This window comes from Sminthopsis crassicaudata, chromosome 3 (genome assembly GCF_048593235.1).
Source record: "Sminthopsis crassicaudata isolate SCR6 chromosome 3, ASM4859323v1, whole genome shotgun sequence".
Classification (NCBI taxonomy): domain Eukaryota; kingdom Metazoa; phylum Chordata; class Mammalia; order Dasyuromorphia; family Dasyuridae; genus Sminthopsis; species Sminthopsis crassicaudata.
Window position 1 is genome coordinate 623281563 of NC_133619.1, and position 15580 is coordinate 623297142.

Sequence of the window (15580 nt, forward strand, 5' to 3'; positions counted from 1 at the left end):
AGCAGTTTAGTTAAATGGTGTTTGTGGAGGAGAAGGATATGCAATGATCATGGAAAAAGAGGAGCTGTTTTGTAAAGAGGTAAAAATGTTTAAAAAAAAAAGTTTCTATTTGATCCTAGAGGTAATAATAGTGATCTATTGAAGTTCATTAAAAAAAAAAAGAATGGGTTATCCCTTAGAAATATAAATTGTATGGATGCTGTGTGGACAATGAATTGATGTGGGGAGAGAATTATGGCTGGACCAAGACAATGACATTAGTATTAAGTAAGCTTGTCCATGTGACAAGTGATAAAGATCCCAACTCTTACTTAAGTGAGGATGGAGTGAGTGAAGGTAGAAATAAGACTTGATGATACATTGGATATGTAGGGTGAGTTTATGAGAAAAAAGGATTGCTTGGAGAGGGGTTGTGAGCTTGAATGAATTGGAAGATAGATGATGGTTCTCTCACTAGTAAAAAGGAAGTTCATTAAGAGAGAGAGCTTTGGGGTTGAAAGACTATGAGTATAATTTAGATATTTTGAGTTTGAGATGCTTATGAGATATCCATTTGGAAATATCCAAAAGGCAGTCAATGACTTAAGAGTGGAGAACAGGAAAGAGATTAGGGATGGATATATACCTGGGAATTATATTACACAAATGATAAATGAACTAGAAAAACTGATTAGATCACCAAATATAGTAATATAAAGGTTTGAAAAAAAAAAAACTTGCTTGACCAACCTTTGGGAGTTTGAAACTCGTGGACAGTGGACATGAAAATTCAGAGACTGACAGGTAGAAGGAAGAACCTGTACAAAGCACTGTTGTAGATGCAGAGGAGAAAGAATATTAATCTAGACAAGATTTTAGTATTAGGCAGCAGTGGGGTAAAAATGAGTAATTTAGAGACTAAAAAGTTAGGGTGTTTGAAGTCCTCTAATGTGAAAACAAAAGTTGAGGTTGAGAGGGAGATTGTGAGGCTGATACTGAACTAATTGAGAAAGGAGAGACTATGATGAGTTGCATTGAGAAAGTGCAGAAGCAATGAAATTTGCATATATTGGTGTTGCAAACTAGTGTCTTCAAAGAATTTTCAAGTTTAGACTATTTCCAAATGAAAAGGCAAAGATTTCATTATGCTGATGACAATTGGCTAATTTCCAAAATAGAGGTTATTGGCATCTTTAGCTCCATCATCTATCTCCCAATTTGTTTAAGCTCACAACCTCTCTGTGCAGTCCCTGCCTTTCTCTCATAAACTCACCCCACATATCTAATATACCATCAAGTCTTATAGATCACTGGAGTCTTATTCACCTTTTCTTTTCCAGCAATATTGATTAGACACTGACTATGAATAGTGTGAAAACTTTAAAGAAGGAGAAGTTGCCTAAGGATGGTAGTTTTTGGGAAAGTCTGGAAGTAGCACAAGTTTGCTGGTACTATATATATATATATATATATATATATATATATATATAATGTGGGGAGGACAATAATAGATTTGAACTGGTTGCTAAGGACTTTCAGTGCCAATAAGATGAGTTTCTATTTTATCCTAGAGGCAATAAAGAGACTAGCATTTATTGAACAGAGTCATGAGTCATATCTGTGCTTTTAGGATAGTTACTTTGGTGATTAGAGAAGGAAGATTGGAGACTTGAAATGGGAAAAACTTTAGAAGCATGTTGGAGTAATTGATCAGTCAACTAGGGTTTAATAGTAATTATTTTCCTTTGTTAAAACAGATTTCTTCTAACCTTTTCATTAAATTATTTTTGACTATTTTGGAAAGTAGTAAAGAGTTTTTCAGCTATTTCAGTCATATTATAGATTTAAAGCTGGAAAGGATTCTTAGAGGTAATTTGGTCCAACCTCTCAACCCTTTGATTTTACACTGGAGGAAGCTCCAACCTGGAGAGTTAAAGTGTCTTGCCTAAGGGTCTGTCAAGATTAATGTGGTAAGTAGGGCTTGAGAGGCTTATATGGAACACAATTAAAAAGTGAGAAGTCACTTTCACACTATTTGGGATGACTTTTGCTGCTTTGAAATAAATTTACTTCAAATATAGTCATTGCCTCTTAAGATGTTTATAATTTACTGTTGTTGGGGAAACAACTTGTCATAGAATCCCATTAGCCTATCTTAAATGAAGAAAGCTGCTAGGAAGGAAGTTTTTGCTATGTGCTTCTCTTACAGGTTTCCCCTTTGCTTTCCAATTACACAAAAAATTGTATTTTAATTTTTGCCTTAAATATGTTGTTTGCTTTATTAGACGACTATGAGCTTCCTAATATAGTGAGAGATTCTGTTTTCAGAAAGGGGATTTTTCTAGTAGTTTCTGTGGTGTTTCTTGTAACACCAAGAGTATGGGTTTATAGTAGGGACAACAGTTTCAAATATAGCCTCATACACTTAATAGCTGTATGGTCCTGGTCAAACTACTTTACCTCCCTTTTGCCTCAATTTTCTCATCAGTAAACTGGGTCTGATAACAACTTGAAATTAGATTAGTACATTTCCTAAGGTAGTAGGTATTTAATAATTTTCCATTCCTTTCCTTTTCCTTCCCTAGTTAATGAACTGTTTTTTCTTCAGATGTAATTATCCTATTCCATCTTTTAATTTCTTTAATAGGAGATGTTCTTAGTCATTTTCATTCATTCATTCATTGGCAAGCTTGTTGGGCTTAAATGACTTACCCAGAGTCACATCATTAGAAAGTGTAGAGTCTGAGGGCAGATTTGAACTCTTAAGTCCTCCTGACCTCAGGGCCTAAAATCTACCCATACTGTCCCATTTCTTTGCTCCCTTAGTTATTCTTATTAAGAACTGAGGGAAAAACAACAATTTTTTTTCTCTCATAGAACCACATAAAGGAAAGGAACCTAATTTGAGAATATGGGAGGTATCTCAAGATTTAAGCTGAAGAATAATCTAGCAAATCTTTGGAAGTCTTCAAGTGGAGACTGTTGAAGAGTAAATTCCTGCTCATGAAAGAGTTGAGCTATTTGAACCTTCACCACCTGTGACTCTATATGGATTGCATCCAAATAAAAGATAGCACCCCCAAAATTACCTTCTTGAGAAGAAAAATATTAGGTATACTTAAGAACAGTTATAATTGCATTTAGGTGTTTTACAAGACAGGTTGGACTTCATCAGGGCTTCTATTTAAAGTTGTGTTGTGAAACTTTTTTTGACTTGATTGTTTTACTCACTTCTGATTTCAGTTGATATTAGGTGTAAATCAAGTACCAACTTGTTCTTCAAATCCAACCCGATTTAGAGTCTTAAGTATAATAATTCGGGTTTTGAACACTGGTTCACTTCAGAAGTTTCCCATTGTTACTCGTGTTGCTGGTCTTTGGTCATCATCTTGACGTTCATAACTTAGTCTGATCTTTTTTTTTTCCCCTGAGGCTGGGGTTAAGTGACTTGCCCAGGGTCACACAGCTAGGAAGTGTTAAGTGTTTTAGACCACATTTGAACTCGGGTCCTCCTGAATTCAGGGCTGGTGCTCTATTATACACTGCGCCACCTAGCTGCCTCTCTTGTCTGAATCTTAGTCCCCTTAAACCATTTCGGCCTCAAAGATATTTTTAATATCTTTAAATGAAAAAGTAGCCTGATTTGCATGGACAGTAAGGCTGGAGACTGGAACATTGCTCTTTCTATTGTATAACTCTTATTTCACTTAGTTAAAAAGCTATCTTTTAGGATTCCTAGCATGTCTTGGCTTTGATAAGATCACATTGAGAGCTAGATTGGAATGATTATGGGATATCAGTCTTACTTTTTCTTATAAAATTTTGGGCTTCTGCTTGCCACCAGACATAGCAACAGCTCAGACAATTGAAGCCTGTGAAGAAACTTGTAGCACTTAGACCCTGGGATTGTCTTGAATCTTATTCTTTTGTCTGTCGGAGCCCCTTTTCCAAATGTCCCTATCAAGAGATCCCTGTCAAGGCAACCACTTCTTTCCTGTTGCCCAAATTTGCAGCCTTAGTCTTGTCCTTGATTGTTGATGCTTTCTTATCCTTCACCCATAGACCTACATTGTGACTCTTCATTTGTACTTAATGAGTGCCCTACCTCCTTTTCCAGTTTTATATATTTTTATGCTCTTCTTGCATGAGTTGTGAGTAATGTGCTTTAACTTCTAGATACCTCATTTTTCTTAATGCGACTTTCTTCTGCCCCTAGCTCTCATGTGTACTTCATTAAAAAATTCTTATACAGTAAATCAGAATTCTCTTTATTTCATTGGAATTCTCTCAATTTCTATTTTGGCTTTCTAACTGAAATACTCTTTAATTAATTCGTCCATTGTTCTATCACAGAAGCTGCTCACCCTTGTCACTAATGTTGATAATTGAGAATTGATTGTACTAAGAATATTACAAAATAGTCATGATAGTTTGGAAAAAATTCTATTTCAAGGCTTGCAATGATGATTGACCTATTTGACAAATAGCATTAATCTTCTTACTTTAGAAGACTGAATGAAAATATGGAAAGAACATAATATTACTGCAATCTGTCCCTTGTTTTTCTCCTGTGGGACTTTTCCCACAAATAATAATTGGTATTATATAAGCCTGTCTCTTTTGAGAGTTTTGTTTCACTATGTGCTTTTTTGATTTGGGGTGCTCCAACATCAATTATTAACTTTTGGATCACATAGGAACTGGCTAGGGACATGACCTGTGATTTCCTTGTTCCAAGAGCTTCTTGATGAGGATCCTATTTTGAAAAGAGGTCAGCACCTTCTGTGTACTTGAGACATAGAGAAATGATTGAAATTTTGAGGGCTTAAAGGACTTGTTTTGGTTTACCCAAGCCAAGCCAAATCCTGGGTTTGATGGGAATCCCATTACCTAATCCATCTTCTAAACAATAATATAATTATCGTTTGCTTTCCTTTTATTTATTTATTTATTTTTGTACTTGATAGGAAATCTTGTAGACAGTATATTTTAAAGTCAGAGAAGGTGATACTATTTTCTAATTTACAACAGTTAAAATAACATTCCCTTGACTAGCAGTATTTAGAAAGGACCTTCGGCACCGAGGAGCAGTAGAATATGCTTGTTTTATCCCACTTCAATAATATGAGAATTGTTTATAATTTCTTGAGTTCTGTGTGAAAAGAGTATAGTGAAATCCTTCAGTCTCAGATCATGATAAAAATAGTCACTCAAGGAAATTTATTATTAATATTTTTCCTTTGAGAGGAAGCATTTGCTGTTGGTATATAATGTATGTATGTATGTATATTTTTTTTTAATATCTTCATTGGTGTACAGTGATGCTTTATTGAAGGACAGTGGCCTGAAAATGGGGGGTGATTAATCAGGTGATGACTGGAGCAAAGAAAAATATTGATTCCAGGGTATAAGAGATTAAAAGGCTTTGATCTAATTTTTTTTTTTTTTTTACTCTTAGATGCTGCTTCCTGACAGTTTTCCCTTACTGTTGCCCATCTTGCAAAAACACAAATAGGATTTAAATATTAATAATTCATTATTGCTCTGATATACAGTATTTTATTTTTTCACACAATATAATTGTTTTGAAATGCTATGACATTTTTGTTATGGGAAAAAAAATCTAATTATTTCATTAACATTTGGAAAACATCCAAACTTGTTTCTGTATCAGAGTAGAAAGCTCTGATGGTTGTTCTTTTTTTTTTCTTCTTTAAAAAAAAAAATCATGCCAAACATTACTTTTGAAAAGTGCCTTGCTCCAATACTGATCCATTTTTATAACTTGCAGTAGCTAATGAAAAGATTAGCAATTTAGGATTACAGGTAGTCTGTAAATGATGTGGTTGTATACCCATAATCAGTACATGGTCTTGCAGCATAAACGTTTAGGAAAGATTTTGTAAATCAAGAGTGACAAGGCAGTTGATGTACTTATTGACCTGATTTTAGCAGTGCTGCTGAATCTTTACTTAATTGTGTTTTCTTTGTCTATGTTTAAATATAGATAAATCATTTCTCAATAAATCACCTAATGAACTTCATTTCAATTAACCAGAATGCTGGAATGAAGTGTTCTGCTTAATTGAATCTTTTAAAAGTTAACTTGACAATTCTTTTGGTTTTAAGTAAAATTTTTTTTTGAAAAGTAATTTACTTCCTTGTATTCATAGAATATGCAGCAATATTGTATCTTTCTTTGATAGCTAGGGTCTTCTTTTTGTTGAATTTCATCATTTTGACTTACATTGTTTATTATATTTTTTGTACTGTTTTAGAAGGCATTGGTGAATGACCAACAGGAAGTTCTCTCTCTCTTTTTTTTTTTTTTTCAACTTATAAATCTCTGATGTAAGATTGTGTTATTATAACCTGCCTTTTTTTTTTTTAAATATTAAGTAGTCTATAACTAGAATTCTCAAAAAGATTAATTCTGAGAGACTACTTGCTTTCCAAAGTGACTCACAGTAGCTTTCAAGCTTCTAGTACATTTAAAATATTTTTCCACTTAGAAAAATTGTATAAAATACATTATTTCAATCCTTTTACCTATTTCTCATTTTTTCCTGGCTTCCTTTTAAGTTTGTGTGAATGCTGCATTCTACTGGAGGCCTTTCCCATTCTTCTCAACCCTAATGCATTCCCCTCAGAAATGACCTTTCAACCACTCTAATTATTTCTTTTATATGTAGGTATCAATATACTGGTTGCAATTCTATTGGAATATGAGCATCTTGAGGGCAAGGACTATTTTTATTTTTCTTTGCATTCTTGTTACTCCTAGCACAGTGCTTGGACATGCCGCATAGTAAACTCTTAATAAAACCCTTTTTAGTTGATTGATTGAAGTATGCCTAAAAATAAAATAAAAAAAATTTTTTGTGATAATTTGACAACTCCTAATTTTTAAATTGATTTCCTATACCTTTGGGATTATGTTTAATTGTTTATTCTATTCTGTTACCTAACTCTTTTACTCAGAACATTTTGGATTTGATTGGATGCTGCATATTCACATTCAGTTCCATACATCATTTGTGAATTATAAAGATTTTATTCTTTCTTAGTGTGTCCCTTAAAAAAATAAGTCTGACAAGTCAGCTATATTATCATAATAAAATTTTATTTTACTTTAGTTTTTGTAATCTGGACTTTAGTTGCTAAATTTACCTGTCAGCATTTGTGGGTAGTATGTATAGAAATCTCTCTTTTGGATTTGTTTTAAAAAGTCCCTTTTTTTTTTTTTTTTTTTCCTTCATGAGTTATAGTTTTAGTGGAGCTTCATTACTTGATTCTGGTTGAAATTGTATACAATTAAAATTATTTGCTAGTTACATTTTGAATATATTATAGTCTTCTGGTACATGCCAGTAATTTGCTTCTTTCTTTCTTTCTTTCTTTCTTTCTTTCTTTCTTTCTTTCTTTCTTTCTTTCTTTCTTTCTTTCTTTCTTTCTTTCTTTCTTTCTTTCTTTCTTTCTTTCTTTCTTTCTTTCTTTCTTTCTTTCTTTCTTTCTTTCTTTCTTTCTCTCTCTCTCTCTCTCTCTCTCTCTCTCTCTCTCTCTCTCTCTCTCTCTCTCTCTCTCTCTTTCTTTCTTTCTTTCTTTCTTTCTTTCTTTCTTTCTTTCTTTCTTTCTTTCTTTCTTAGCCTCTTAGTGACAGAATATATGCCTGGGTAATTTTTTACAGCATTATCGTTTGTACTCACTTCTGTTCTGAAAAAGTCCAAATTTCTAATTCTTGACAAACTATAACTAAAATTACAGAGAAATGATGGGATGGGTCAAGGCTCCTCTGTTTTTCTACTGTCCTTATTTTCCTGACCATGCGCCCTTCTTTTGTTTTTCAGTTGTCTAGAATATTCCTGTATGTTTTGTCCCGGATGCTTAGTTTATATGTACAGGTCATTTCTATAGTTTGTGTTCTTAAAGCATTTTTGTTATTTTATATATTGGTGATCTTCCATTGATCTGTGCTTTTATATTGGATCATAGATAGTATGGTTATTTTTGAGAGTCACATGCTATGCTGCCTATTGACAAAAAGCTCATTAACATGTGGGAAGACAAGGATATATATTTGTGTTTGTAAGAAAATGATAGGAAAAAATTGATTAATTCAAAAAGGCCACTTAAATGAAGTATTGGTACTAATATAACTTTACAAATGGTTATATATGAGAGGTACCAAGATAATCTGTTATAAGAATATTGTCAGTATCTTAATTTTTTTCTGCTGAGTGCCCCTAACAACCAGGATGAGAGGGGCATTGGGCCTGTTAACTTAAGACTTTTTTCTTTTTTAGGTTCACAACTCGCAGGCCTGTTGCAGATCTCCAACTCCTGCTCTGTGTGACCCCCCAGCATGCTCTCTACCGGTGGCATCACAGCCACCACATCACCTTACTGAAGCCGGGAGAGGGCCTGTAGGGGTAAGGAGAATCCCGTTTTTAAAAGCTATCAGTATTTTATATCCCATAGGGTATAAAATAGGAGTATTACCTGTCCCCAAAGCCCCCTTTGAAATGTGCTGTATTGTATGTGGTTTTAATGGAGTTTTTTAAAAAGTACATGCACAGAGGAAACAAAATACGGGAATTGCCTTACCCCTTTAGGACCGTTTCAGACTTTTTGGGTTTTGGTGGTGGGGTATGATGGCACCAGCAGAGAGCATGCTGGGCTGCTGCAAGGAGCAGGAGCTGGCAATCAGCAGCGAGTATGAAGGTTGGCACCTGAAATGGGGAAAGATGGGGGTAAGTTTGAGTCCAAGTGTGGAGTCTAAGCGTGCTTTTAGCTAGACTCATTGGATCTATAGCACATAAGTCTCAGTGCTTTCTTCCTAGCCACCTTGACAAGAACTGTACTGTTGTGACTGAGAAATAGCTATTAATCTACTTTTTTTGGATTGTTTTAGTTTAGTGTAGTGTCATGATCATTGAATTGAGGACCTCTGTCTTTGTGCAAGCCACTTCTTTTCCTTTTCTCAGTTGCAAATTCGGGGCATTTGACTTGTCTTATCTAAGGGCTTGCATAGTTCTAAATTTGTGACCTTATGATTAAAAACAAATGATAGTATGAGTTTTGCAGATCTGGATCATAGAGCCTATTCAGAATTGTAGTCTCTTTTCTAGCCTGTTATAAATGTATTCTGTATGTAAAAGTCTTGAGGTTTTAGAATCAAATATTAGAAGTATTACACATAAACATTAGGAATTGTTTTCTCTTCCCAACTCCCATTTTCTCTCTTCTCCCTTTTGCTTCATTGTCCAGTATTAGGAAGTAATATGTTGTTTTTGTTTTTTACGTTGATAACATTTAGAAAACATTTTTCTTGCTCTTGGTTCATTTAGGAAGCTTTAAGACACAATTCCATCATTCAATTGGCTTATCATCTGATTGGAAAATCACTATAAAGTTTATGCAACAGTGATCAAATAATGAAACATTTAGTGTAGTGCTAAAATCTGTCATATGCCTAATTACAGTAGGATTTAGAGAAAATATTCACTATCCATATTAGCCTTTTATTTTGGTCTATCTGTTCTAGCTTCAAAGTTATTTAGAAAACAGAAGCAAAGTTTTGAGTTGTGCCCTTCGTTTTGTCTTATTGTTTTTTTCCAGTTATCATCATTTCATCCATCCCAAGGGTCCTGTACCTTTCCCTTCTTCTTCAGAATTACTTCTTTTTATGTCATCAGAATTTCTTTCTTCAAAGTTTCCTGACCCTTTGGCCTGACTATCGTAACTTGATAGTATCATAGATTCATTGTACCTATAGGAGAAGACTGTAGACTCCAATCACTTCATTTTTCATGTAAAACAATTGAGGCCCTGAGGGGCTGCGTGCTCTCCCCAGGCTCACAGAATGTCAGAATCAGGTATTGAACCCATTTCCTCCTGATTCCAGGTTTGGCGCTCTTTCTACACCATTCTACATTGCCAGACAGTACTTTTTGGATTCGAGAGCCTTTGCCTCTTGCCTTTGCTTTGAGTCCTTTGAATTTTATCTCCTGTGATGTAAGCGTCATTTCAGATGATACCTAGCTTTTCTGGCTTCTATTATCATGATTTCTGTGGTGACTCCCCCTTCCCTTACTGCTTTTCTGTGTGTCTGTTTCAACAAACAATTCATCTTTTGATGTCCGTACAACCATTTGTTGTTTCCATACAATCATTTCCCCTTGTTTCTTCCTTTTGGAGTAGAAAAAAATAATCATTAAAATGAGATAGAGATTATTAAATTATTAAATGCTCTTGTTATTTAAAGAGTTCCAACAGAAGTGTATTAGATAATACACATACTGTAACTTCTTAGGGCGTAATTAAAAAGTTAGAACAAGTACTAGAGATAGTTGTATATGGGTCAGAATAAAATCTTAGAACTTCCATTTATATAATGCTTTTAAGCTTTGTGAGACACTTTCCTTAAAACAATTCTTTTACTTAGACAGAAGGTATGTAGTTATTATCCTTATATATATGGGAAAATTGACTCTATGAGATATATTGACTTGTCATTTGTTACAAAATTTTAGATTACTGAGGCAGAATTCCAATCTAAGACTCTTGGTTCTAGAATCTTGTTTTATCTACTGTCAATTTTTTGGTAAGATACTTAAAGCTTTCCTACGAGAGTAACCCCATTACTATATGCTTCTTCACTAGGCTTGTGATCTGTTTCCCAAACTACTCCCCCCCCCCCTTTCTGTCCAGGAAGCTTTAATATTATTGCTTCCTTTCACTTGCTTATTGATTTTTGTTTACCATTTTTTGATTTTGATACAGCACTCATCTTTTAGTAAAAAGCCTTTTATGGTGCCTTTTCTTATAAATTTTAGTAAAAGTAATATGTTTCTGGCTGACAAACTGAGCTTTTTCAGTTTGTTATTTCTCAACAACCAAAAAAAAAAAAAAAAAAAGAGGAAGGTATCATTTGGAACTAATATTTACTCCCATTCATTTTTACTCAAGTTTTCTCCATAACGCTTCCTCTTTCTGGTTGCTAGATTTCCTTACTAGTATACTCTTCTAGAACTGTAATATGGTCATATATTCTCTCTATTGCTATCTATTCCCTTTGCTTATTGATCATACTTTATGATTATGTGTATATAAAACATCAGAATCTGAGTTCCATTGCTGACATTTTTCTGTATTTCATTGTAAATTACTAGGTGTCTCAATTGCTTTTTTTCTTTACACCTTGTAGGTATCTATACAATTATATGTAGTAAGTTTTTCTTTCCCATTCTCCAATTATTTTAAAGCTTTCTTGATTAGATTTGCCAAATTCCAGGTAAATATATTTTTCTATCATTTAGTGCACATTCCATTGCCCAGATTTCATCATTTACTTACTTCAAACCTTGATCCAGAAATCGAAATATCATTCATGTTATTGAGGGGAGAATAAAAGAGGAAAATGGAATATTGTGAATGGAGATCATAAATTCTGTGGGTTTGCTAGCAAAAGAATGAAGAGATAGTATGTTTTCCAAAAGGGAGCTAGCAGAGTGGGATCCAAACCTGTTTACACTTTGGGCCAACAAGGTGTGCATTGGGTCCTTAAGGAGAGAGATGGAAGTCTTGTCTCAGGACTAGAATGACAGAGGCCAGGGAAAATGAAAACCTCCTAATTTTGACAGAGTGCAAGTAAACAAGCATTCATTGGGGGAATAGAACTTAATAGACTAGGAGTTATTAGATAACAATTCGATTAAAATATACTTGAATTATTGTTCTGGCTGGCTTTGCTGGTTAATTGAGTTAACATCTTAAAATTGTTCTCTGGGCTTAAAATTCCTAATTTGTAAAATAATGGGATTGAATCAAAGGTCCTTTTCAGTTCTGACATTCTGATTTTAAGAAAATAAAAAGTCCCTCACTTAATCTTAATCTGAAATTTTAATTAAGTGTCAAAAAGGGCCAGTTTTTGTCTCCTTCAGTTTTGTGTTCACTCCTTTAGTTCTTGCCTATATGGACAATTACTATTTAAAAGCTACTAATGATTTATTTGTAGCTCTTTGGTTTTTTACTTAATTCAGTGCTATGATGCATGCTTATAGTTTAGAGCTTCTCTAAGAATGAGGATTAAGGAAAAAAAAATCTACTGATGAAATTGTACATGGTTTCATTTTTAGTATATATATATATATTGTCTTGCTTTGGGGGACAAAATTAAGTATTAATAAGTGTTAACATACAAATTTACTATTCTTATCAAATAGCCACTTCTTACACGTGAGAAAAAAACTATCTTTCATAAAATGATTTTTTTCATATATCCTAATAATTCAAATTGTATACTTATTTATCTTTTCCAATTTCCATGTTCTCTCATTTGTATTTGCTGCACTGATTATAATTTTACTCATTATATTATATTGGTATTAATCCTATGTGACTGCCTCCTCATATTTGATTATCAATATTTCTATTTTTACGGAAGAGTTAAATGTAATTAGCAATCTACTCAGACAATTGTATTTGAGCTTGAAAGAGATTCTCGAATAAGACCATAATTTGTTCTCTAGTCAAGACAAAGCTGCACAAATATAACTTTATTGATTGTTCTTTAAAGGCGCTGAGTGCTGCCAATATCATTTTAGCAGGATCTGAACCAGATCCAATTGGCAAAGACCCCACTGAGTGGAGAGACCCCACTGAGTGGAGAGATTTAATAAATTCCACAGGCATACAGATCTAATACAGTGTAATGATAGAGCTGCTGGGCGAAAAAATTGATCACAGGGTTTCAAACAATATCATTAACGTTTCTTGCTATAATACACCAGATGTCTTCCTTAATAGATTTATTTTTGTTAATTTAGTTTTTATAGGGTAGTATTGATCTCATCATAATTTAAGGTTTTAGTGGCAATGTTCAGGTATAAATTGGTGTTTCAGTATTTGCATTAATGCCAGCATATGTTTTCACACATTTCACTTTATAGATTTTAAACTTTTCAGTTTTTATATATTGATACTGTAAAGGGAACTTTCTGTTTATTTATAATAACCCATTAAATTTAATGTTTTCTTTTAAATGCTGTTACTTGGGGGGGTTGGAAAAGAGGTTCTTGAGCCTGGAAGTAAGTTTTGTGAGAGGACAGATAAGGGGGGGGAAACCACAACAAACCTTAAAAAATAATTCCTTAAATTTTTCTTGGATTCAGGAACGAGAATTATCTACCCCCCCACCCCCCTGCCTTCAACTGTCTGCAATACCAAGTTGTTGAAATATAAATTACATGGCAGTATAACCAAAATTCCTTCCAAAGTAGAAGATAGGCAGCCCTGTGAAACTGCTTTAAAATGAAGATTTATTTTCTGTGTAAAGGAATGGGCTTCAGTATAAGAAAATATAGTCCACTTTGTGTGTGTGTGTGTGTGTGTGTGTGTGTGTGTGTGTGTGTCTGTTTGTGTGTTCCTGTTCATTAGGTGAATAAGATTTCCTTGTATTTGAATTGGATTACTTACAACTTCCATTTTTAACCAGATCTATCTGTGTATTTAAGACCACCATTAAGGAATCTGTCACAGACTGACGATGTACAACAGTGCTGCAATGGGTGGTTAAAGATACTGCAGCTTAGAGGCATTTTCCTAACAGAGTTTTTCATTGTGTCTATATCATGCTTTATAAAACATCCATTTCCCCAGAACTCTTTGTAGATATTGCTATTTTTGTCAGTTAATTTTAGATTGCTGGTCCTTGAAGAACATGATCATTTTAAAGGTTATTAAAGGTAGATTTAATTTTTTTAAGGGTATTTATGGGGAAATCTCAGAAATAACAGCTGAATTGATTTAAGAGGCTTTCCAATTCATTAATAAGTTATTGAATTCCTACTCTCACGTTATGTTAAATATGATGCTAGGTAGGAAATACTTTCCAGATATTTCTGCGATTCTGACCTCTTTTTTTCCTTAATTGTGAAGATTACTAATTATCTCTGTGGCCCTAGCAACTAATTCACCTTTTTACATCTTATTTTCTTTCTCTATACAATGAATGAATTGAAATAGGTCCTTCCCCCAGGGATAAATATATGACCTCTTGTCAACAAAATTTGGGTGAGCTGATAAGTTACTTGTGTAGATGGTAGGGTTTTTTTTTTTTTTTTTTTTTTTTTTTTAAGTTTTCCAGAAACTGAAAGTGATTTTAAATTATTTGGGACCCTCAGAAATGGCAGTATTATAGTTACTATGACCTTGATGCCAAGATTCTTAAAATTAATCTGCATAGTTTTCTAATCTTTCAAATGTACTTAGAGCTTCCTATTTCTATCTGGAAATTGAATGAAGTGGGTTACTAGAGATAATGCATACTGAGGTAGTTTTAAAATACTACATACAGAGTGTTGTAGGAGAGACGTGATAATCTGTGTCGTGATTGTCCATAGTGGAATTGGGCCTTCACAATATTTTAAAATGATTTTAAAAAAATGATTAATACTATATTTGGGACCTTCTAGATTTCATTTGAATTTAGGGCAGTTGTATTTTTTTTTTTCCCTGTTGCTAGTCTATTTTGCCTTATTGCCTGTTTAGCTATATATTAATTAGTCTCTTAGGAGATACTGCCTTTTCAGTGTTACTATGGGTGATCCATAATAACATTTCAATGTTATTACTGCCTACCTAACAGTATTCGATGAGAGTAGTGATGAAGAAGATATTCCCTTATGGCAGCTCCATGTGATTCATAGAATTCATTTAAATTTATTTGAACAGACATTTATTATGCATCTGATATGTGTAAGACATTATGCTAGGTGCTGGGGATATAAAGAGAGAAAGAAAATACTCCTTTCTTTTCAAAAAGAGCTTATGATATTAGAAAGGAAGAAAAAAATGAATTGAGTTGCATTTTGATAAATGAAGTTTGCTTAATTGCAATTTTTAAACTATATATTTATTGATATATTGACGTCAGTGATTTTATTTATCTTATATATGTGTGTATATATTTTACATGTAAAGCCATATATTTTTGCAGTATTCCTCCACCATCTTTTCCCAGAGAACTATCCCATGAAGAAATAGTAATTTTTAATACACAAAAATAAAAGTAAATTTTTTTGGGGGGGTTAATTTTTTTTTTTTTTAATTGCTGCCTCTTTTTCTTTTTTTTGCCTCTTGTGAGGGTTTTTTGTTTGTTCATCTCTTCTATTTGTTGAGAAGATAACCCATTATTTTTTAATTGAATTTTTGGTCTGTCTCTCTTTCTTCCCTTTTTTCTCCACTTCATTCCCCTCCTTCATCCCCATCCACTTTTCCTCCTACATTGTTTCAGGAAGATAATTCTTTTTCAGAAGCTTAAAAGCATCACAGTTAACTAAGGAGATGGAAGTAGATTCCTAAATTTTCTTTTGAATTATATTTATTATTTTATAATCTCAGATTGATTTCATCTACTTTGGTGGGGGGAGTATCATCTTTAATACAAGATCTTTGAGAGTAACAGGGAATGATTTTTTCATGTTGGTAATATCTTTGTGAACTAAAGTGAAAAAGCCATTTTGAAAAATCTATATAATAATCATGGTGTCTTCTGTCCTAGGGCATTATCTGACTTTGAGTCATTTGTTATGCATTACCA

At 33.4% G+C, this 15580-nt stretch overlaps 1 protein-coding gene across 6 annotated transcripts in view; it reads left to right on the plus strand.

The window, feature by feature from the left end:
* The window catches only part of RERE (arginine-glutamic acid dipeptide repeats), a 528280-nt gene that overhangs the window by 228480 nt on the left and 284220 nt on the right, over positions 1-15580 (plus strand). For 5 of the 6 annotated variants that reach the window (XM_074307767.1, XM_074307772.1, XM_074307768.1 and 2 more), the window contains one exon: positions 8283-8408. The exons of the other annotated variant lie outside the window; for it this stretch is intronic. In XM_074307767.1, coding sequence (XP_074163868.1) covers positions 8283-8408 — 126 coding nt within the window. The remainder of the gene's footprint in view (positions 1-8282; positions 8409-15580) is intronic. 6 annotated transcript variants of the gene reach the window in all.